Below are 7,640 nucleotides of genomic sequence, written 5' to 3' on the forward strand. Positions count from 1 at the left end.
CTTGAGCAATAACTCAGTTCTGGAAAAGCAGCCTGAGATCAAAGATCAAGAAATTTACACTCTAGATGTTGCCACTGCTTCCTTCCTGATGCGTCTATTGAGGGCAGTGTCCTTACTCATAGCTGGGTCGTTAGCATTCAGGAACACACATAATCACAGGATATGATTATATGCAGGTGCTTCTATTAAGAGCTCTGGGAGTCAGGGTACAGACCCAAATCTGACTCCAACACGGCTTTTGAGCTGAACATATTTTATATTCTATCGTTATATAACTTACATATTAATTATTAAACTTATATTGTTCTATTTTATACATTGACATGAGTTTCTCGTGATCTTTCTTAGGTCCCTGACCACAGTTTCTCATTATTATTCTTACAATTAAACAGAAATTATATTTAATTACTAAACAATCATCACATCTAACAATTATCTCATTTACCATGTACTAGCTACACAGGTTCAGTTCTAGCAAGGTACAAGGTCTTCCTGTACTTAAGGTATTTATTTTCTTTTCAGGGCCTACTAAGCTTAATTTTCCTTTTAACCCTAAATCACCATGATTTAAAACCCTTTTACTGTCAGGGTTAGGATAACAACTCTCACCAGTGGGAGTGGGAATCCATTGTAGTGCTTTCCTTCACTTGCTCCTCTGGGAACAGACACTCCATCTTCATATTGGGCTGGGAGCCAGCGTGCGAAGGCGCGGTTAGAGGACCCCAGGTGGGAGTGATTTCTGCAGCATCACCAGAAAAACAACTTCTGTTATTTTTTTGAAACATCAGCAGCCTTGTACAGACCAGCATTTCACAGCCCTTTATTCCATGTCTGAACACTCTGGTAACAGGGATGAGACTAGGAAAACACCAAGAAGCAAATTATCCCAAGGTTATTACGGTGAAGAAAAATCAACTTTTTTTTAAAAAAAGGTGCCTTGTGTCACTCTATTGATTTTATCTGTCAGTTAAACCTACATTAATTTCATCTGGCATTTAAATCTCTCTACCACCTCTGTCTTCACTGTCCTCTCAAAATCAGACTCACTGCAGGGCCATCAGCATGGTGAGGGTGGCCATGTCTTGTCCAGCTGGGGTCTAGAAGCTTCCAAGGATGAAGATTCTCCACCTCTGTGGGGATCTGTGCCAAGGCTGCCACTTGGGAAAATTTTCACACAGACCCTCTCAGCCTGCAGCTGTGGCCATTGCGGTGCTGCCTTGCACTGCTCCAAAAAGTTTGAATTGCTGAAGTCAGCATTTCATTTTCAGAAGAAAAATAATTCTGATTGAGCCAATGATCTGTGGCCCTGTGGGCAGAAAATTCAGACAATATCTATATGATGTGGCACTCAGGGTTCTGGTCTGGTTGATAAGGTGTGGATGAGTCAGAGGTTGGACTTAATGGCCTTGGAGGTCTCTTCCTGTCACCCTTGCACCAAGAATGATACAAGAACAGACAGCGTAAAAAAGGAAGAAAAGAAGGCCTTTATGGAAAGGAAACTTTGTCTTAAATAGACCAATATACATTCTATTTGATTGGTTAGTTAATAAAAACATCTTGCTCACACACTGTCCTTGAGAGGAACAGAAAAGCAAAGTGGAAAAACCCAGCTGCAGATTGTTTAGTTGAACAAGTTATCACGTTCCTACAACTCCCTAAAAATTCTCACAAGCCACTGTGAGAAATGATTGCTGTTTCTCTCTCCCTAACCAGGCTGGCATACACATTTTCCAACTTAAATGATTCTGTGATTCTGCACTGGAAAAGGAGAGGAGTACCCAGTGTTCACAGCAGAGTGTTCAGCACTGTGTGCTGTGAAGTAAGAGCATGTTCTAGGAAAATGACTGTGCCGAAGCCATTCCACCAAATATTAAAGACTCAGAACCAGCAGGGTCTTGTTCTGATTGTTATAACTATCCTTGCAGGCAAACTATTCTCATGGTGTGCACCTCAAGTTGAGCAAGATCCTTGGGAAAATATTAACACCACAGGGATTCCTCAAGCCTCCTCATCTCTCTGACAGCCCAACAAAGCCAAGGACAACCCTACCCTGAACCTCAAATCAGCATGGACACGAAATCCCACAATGGGTCAGGCTGGAAGAGACCACACTGGAGTCACCTGGTCCTATGTCCCTGTTCAGGCAGGGTCATCTCAGACCACATGGCACAGGACTGTGTTCAGATAATTCTGGAACATCCCCAGTGAAAGAGACTCCACACCCTTGTGGGGCTGGAGGCCTTGGAGTCCAGGGGAACAGACTGGAAAGCCCCAGTGAGTGTGAGCACTGTAATCCCCTCCTTCAAGTTTGAAGTCACACTTCCTTGTCACAATAAATTTTGTTCTATCATGTGGAAATCCAGAACAATGAACTGTGACTGGATAAAATTTTACATGTATTACGTTGCAAGGTGTATTCTATGAGCAGAGGGACACTGCTACAGAGCTGTGTTATGTCATCACATCTGGCACATTTGTTTCATGCCAGGTGCATATCAGATGCAAGTCCCACTCAGATTTGGGGTCTGGCACTGACACAGCAGGACAAGCAGCCTTGACTGTCATTGTCAGAGTAGGAATCTGGTCATCTTCTGGTAAAAAAAAATTCAAAAAGTGCAAAAGGATATAAACATTTGATCCCAGTTTTGAACCTGGAGGGAAACTATGTGCAAAAAACACCCAGAGAACTAATTTTCTCAGATAGAGACTGTACAATACACAAAGTTGGAAGAACCAAGAAATAAAGTCTTATTTAATTCCCACCCTTATTGATCACAGAGATATATTAACAGCTGAATATTATCATCGGAATCAGCTGGGGAAATTAGTATTATCCCTATGGAAGAGTGGAGGGATAATTTCCTGTAGCCTCCAGCAAAATAAGAGGCTGGGTCACAGCCTCAAAATTTCCTCAGCTTCTTACCTCCCCCACCCCAAAATCCTTTCCTTCATCCAAAGCAGCACATAAAGGGCAGTGGGTGCAAATCTGAGATTTTTAAGAAATCTGTTTCCTGACAGGCACAAGTAGAAATGAATCCTCTGTTATAGGCTCATTAAACTGAGCATTTCACTCTTCTTGCCCTTTCAAAAGCACTTCCACAAATCATCTACCCTGGGTCAGAGTAAAGAGACTCGCCTTGTCCACATACAAAACCTACCTGTTGTTGCACTCCCCAGTAATGGTCCGGTAAAAGTCCCTCTCTGGGCATTTAATGGAACGAGTCTGATAGTCACAGCCAGTGCCCTTGGAAATCATCTCCTTCTGTCTCCTGCTTAGCAGGTCTGCAAGAGAAACCCTCTAAAGTAACATCTGATCCTACTCTTCTTTTGTTGTTTTAACTTCTCAGTGTTCTAGGTCAACATTTGAGCCAGCTGAATTGGAGCTGTGGACATAAAACATCTGGATTGGAATTGTTAATTTGGTGCCTAAACCCTTTTGTGGACCAGCCTTCCCCTCTGGACTAGGGAAACTGGGTGGGCATAAAGTAATTTTCCAGGGGAATGTGGAGAGCATCATCACCAGGAAGGTTTTACCCCAGCTGGGAACAAAACTATGAGTTTGCAGAGTGGTACAACCCAGGTGTGCGGAGCAGAAGTGGAAGATGGAGGGTTTTCAGTGATTACAGTCTCCAGTGGGCTTTGTCCCAGGTTTGTCACAGGGATTGTTCAACTGTTTTTATAAGGATAGGGGAGATGCACTCTCAAAGATGATAAATAAAACACACGGGAATCTGGTCTGTGTCTGAGAAACCTTCAAATCTATTCCCCTGATGGGGAAGGGTTTTATCCCTGGTTATTTGGGTCATGGCAGAGCTGCTGTCTGCCACCTGCTGTGGCACATTTTCTGCTCTTGGCTCTCCGTAAGATATTTTGGTCTAAATCACATTACCTGTGACATTGAACCTCTGTTCCCCAGAGAGATGAAGCTTCCTTTTGAGGAGTTTCAAAGTAGTTTCCAAGTAATCAGCAGCACGGACTGCAGATCTGGTCCTTCCTATGGGGTCCTTTAGGTGCTTCAGGAAATCCATCGGGTTAACAGTATTTTCCTCCAGTTTTCTCTTTAAGCTGAACATAGAAGAGTTCCATGAAGAGTTCCTTCTCTGAAATAAGAGCTCCTCTGCCATTCTGGGCTGGGTGTAATTGGCTGTGACACCACTGCAGGCCCTGCCCAGTAGGACCAGCTATCTGCACATTAGCAAGTCAGCTCAGATGGGTTTGGCAAACAAAGCACCGTAATCCTCTCCTTCAAGTTTGCAGTCACACTTCCTTGTCACAATAAAATTTGTTCTATCATGTGGAAATCCAGAACAATGAACTGTGACTGGATAAAATTTTACATGTATTATGTTGCAAGGTGTATTCTATGAGCAGAGGGACAGCTTTGCTCCTGTTCCATCTCTTTATGATCTCAAGGCTCTGTCTTGCTACTTCTGTAGGATGAGTGGAGAGAGAATCCCTCCCAAATCATCCCACTGCCTGGAACTGGCCTTTTGGGACAATCACAGAAGATACCTGGGGTTTGACTTCCACTGACACCTATCTGGGACAGGGTGCCAATCTGCACAACACTCCAGTCCTTCTGGAGACAGGCAGAACTCCAGCTGCCAGAAGTGGACTCATGTGTGTCCAGCTTGTCTGAACCATCATGGACCAGTGAAAGGTGCTCATGGTAGTGCAGGTGAGGAAACAATACTTGGAGGTCATGATTGGTGGTTCTGGGACCAGAATCCAGCCAAACCGAGCAAAAGGATCCCTCCAGCCATGACAAAGAGAGTCCTGGCACTAAGGCTTCTCCATAATAAATATGCATTGGAACACAGAAAAAAACACACATATGTTTAATCTTATTGCCTTAAAATATTGGGGCTGTCATGTAGGAAGAACTCACCTTTTACGAGCCTGTAAGTATGAAGTGTCGACCAACTGCCTGGCCTCAGTAATGATGCTCAGGAGAGATGAATCTGACAGCACCTCTGAGACCTCTGCTCAACAAAATAAAATAAGAAAAAGCAGAAATTTAGCCTAATAAATTATACACCAAAGGCTTTTTTCTCAACTAAACCATGTCCCCAAGCTGCCACATACACAGGTTTTTTTAACATTTTCAGGGATGGTGACTCCATCACTGCTGTGGGAAACCTGTTTCAATGCTTCCCAATCCTTTCCGTGAAGAAATTTTCCCCAGTCTAAATCTCTGGCACAATTTGATTCCATTTCCTCTCCTCCTGTCCCTGTTCCCTGGAGCAGAGCCCGACTCCCCTGGCTGTCTTCTCCTGTCAGGAGCTGTGCAGAGCTACAAGGTCACCCCTGAGCCTCCTTTTCTCCAGGCTGAGCCCCTTTCCAGCTGTCTCAGCTGCTCCTGGGGTTCCAGATATTTCCCCAGGGAAAGTGCACAGAAGAAGTCAAAGATACAATCTCTGCCCCAAGATTCCTGTCACAAAAGGATGATTTGCACGGATGGGCTAGTCGTTAAATAGGGAGTTTCCTTAGGCAAATCTCTCAAGTATCAACTGCATTTTTAGTGGATCAATCCACAGAATATTTCAGTTTTTTATTGGAGCTGTGTCTAATTGGGAAGTCCAGCTGAGTTTTGATTCACACCCTGTCCTGTACAGCAGCAGCCAAAGGACAAATAGGAACCTACTATCCCCCGAGAAGCCCATTGCTCCAACGGCGCAGAGAGTGATGATGGATCCCAGGAAAGTCATCCTTGGATTTGTGCCTAGAGACAAATGCAACATAAATCCTCAATGGGCAGGGCTTCACTGAAGGGTCAGAACAGATTGACATGTTTGGTTTCAATATCTCTTTCAGGATCCAGGAATAAAATCGAGCTGCCCTCTGCCAGAGATCGGTCAGTGGGACTCGGGCTGGGGCTGTGGCTCTGGATGTTGGCAGGACACAGGGAGGCCTCCGAGAGGTGGGATGCCAAGGAATATGCAGTCAGGTACAGTCTAGCCTCAGTGGTGGAGGATATTGAGAAGCTGAGTTGGAAGAGGGTGGTGTCCTGGGGTCCTGTCTTTGGCAATGTCCACAAGCAGCTGGTGGAAAGGAGCCTGACCCCACACATCCCTCTCTGCCCCCTCTGTCTTGATGCTGAACAAAGCTGCCACATCTATCATCACTTTCAACTACCCCTTCCAGTTCTCCTGCTGCTCCCTGAAATTCATCTCTGTTCCTGTTTCACATTAACAGCAGAAATGTGTATGATCTGTTGCACCAATATCTCCCACTGTGGCACAGCACCTTCCCCGAATGGAGATTTTTTTAGCCCGAAGGTTGTAACTAGATTTATTTTAAGTAATTTAGTCAACTTTTTAATTATTTAGAACAAGACAGAGACAAAATTTGGGAGAACTAACAGATTTCTCACAGTGGGAGAGGTTATCTTACATTTACAATCCATGAAAATTCTTGGACCATGTTCCTGGGGATTGAAAACTGTTTATTCCTTGCAATCATATATTGCAGGAATTTTCTGCACAAGAATTGAATCAGGATGTCTTTGCTCACTTCTCACAATAAATTAAATATACATCAGGGGAGAAGGAAGAATGGAGCACCACCAGGTCCCAACACTCTGCTCTGCCTCCCATCTCCTTGGGTTCACCCGTGGAATGCACCAATATCCACACCAGAAAAATCAAATGCAGATATAGAATGAGAATGCACTGATCTTACCTGCCATCTCTGCAGCACTGTCAGGGCTGGAAGAGAAGTCAGTTCTTTATACACCTGCCCCAGGGCAGAAATTCACGGTGTTTAAGATGGGTGTGGCCAAGAAACTGGGACCAGATTGAGCCAAGAGGAAATATCTGCTGGTTTGCTTTCCTGGAATGGTCTAGAAAGTGTACACTTCTCCATTCCTTCTGACTTCCTTCTTGAAAAATCAGTTTAGAAAGGAATGAAGATACACATTTCTTTACCACAAGTGAAAGAGGTCAGCTTAACTATGACGGTTAAAAATCATGGTGGAACTTGGCTTCTTTTTCCTTGTTGATTGACATTTGTGAAGATTTGGGAAGCCAGAAATGGATCCTTTTGCCAAAGCATTTGTGGTGCATCCCAAGGTCCACATACAGCATGTGTGAATTTTGGGCCTGCCACTATTTGTGTCCAGGCAAAACAAAATTGTGTCCCATCAGGGATTTGGAAATTCCTATAAAATAATTATTGAGGATGACACAGACTGGACAAGGAATGAGGCAGTAGCACAGAAGAGGGTCAAGCTGTTTCCAGCAAAATCCCATGGACAGATATATGGATAATCCCAAAGTTATAACTCTGCCAGTACTTAGAAAGGAACAAAGCCTTGGGCCAAGTGACATAATTAATTTCAATGTGAATTATGAGAGATAGTTAGGAGGAAATTCTCCCCTGGGGATGGTGGGCAGGCCCTGGCACAGAGTGCCCAGAGCAGCTGTGGCTGCCCCTGGATCCCTGGGAATGTCCAAGGCCAGGTTGGACACTGGGGCTTGGAGCACCCTGGGATAGTGGAAGGTGTCCCTGCCCATAGCAGGGGGCAGAATGGGATTAACTTTAAGGTCCCTTCCAACACAAACCATGCCATGATTTGTAGGAGGGAAAAGGATTGTACTTCAGTGGACCAAGGTAGTAGAAATAATTTAATCCTTTAAACA

General features: G+C 44.3%; 1 protein-coding gene across 3 annotated transcripts in view; it reads right to left on the minus strand.

The window, feature by feature from the left end:
- LOC110475906 (myeloperoxidase) overlaps positions 1 to 6,761 on the minus strand; it is a 15,969-nt gene extending 9,208 nt beyond the window's left edge. Inside the window, exons 1-6 of one of the 3 annotated variants that reach the window (XM_085557660.1) lie at positions 6,682 to 6,761; positions 5,645 to 5,722; positions 4,889 to 4,982; positions 3,890 to 4,065; positions 3,159 to 3,282; positions 610 to 739 (exon numbers count right to left, since the gene is read on the minus strand). In XM_085557660.1, the coding sequence (XP_085413786.1) occupies positions 610 to 739; positions 3,159 to 3,282; positions 3,890 to 4,065; positions 4,889 to 4,982; positions 5,645 to 5,722; positions 6,682 to 6,688 (609 nt within the window). In that variant the 5' untranslated portion in view covers positions 6,689 to 6,761. Of the gene's footprint in view, positions 1 to 609; positions 740 to 3,158; positions 3,283 to 3,889; positions 4,066 to 4,888; positions 4,983 to 5,644; positions 5,757 to 6,681 lie in introns of those variants that run through there. The other 2 variants (XM_085557661.1, XM_085557659.1) reach the window with 2 other exon arrangements.
- Between the last annotated feature and the right edge of the window lie 879 nt (positions 6,762 to 7,640).

The sequence above is a fragment of the Lonchura striata genome, chromosome 19 (genome assembly GCF_050655825.1).
Source record: "Lonchura striata isolate lonStrDom1 chromosome 19, ASM5065582v1, whole genome shotgun sequence".
Lineage (NCBI taxonomy): Eukaryota > Metazoa > Chordata > Aves > Passeriformes > Estrildidae > Lonchura > Lonchura striata.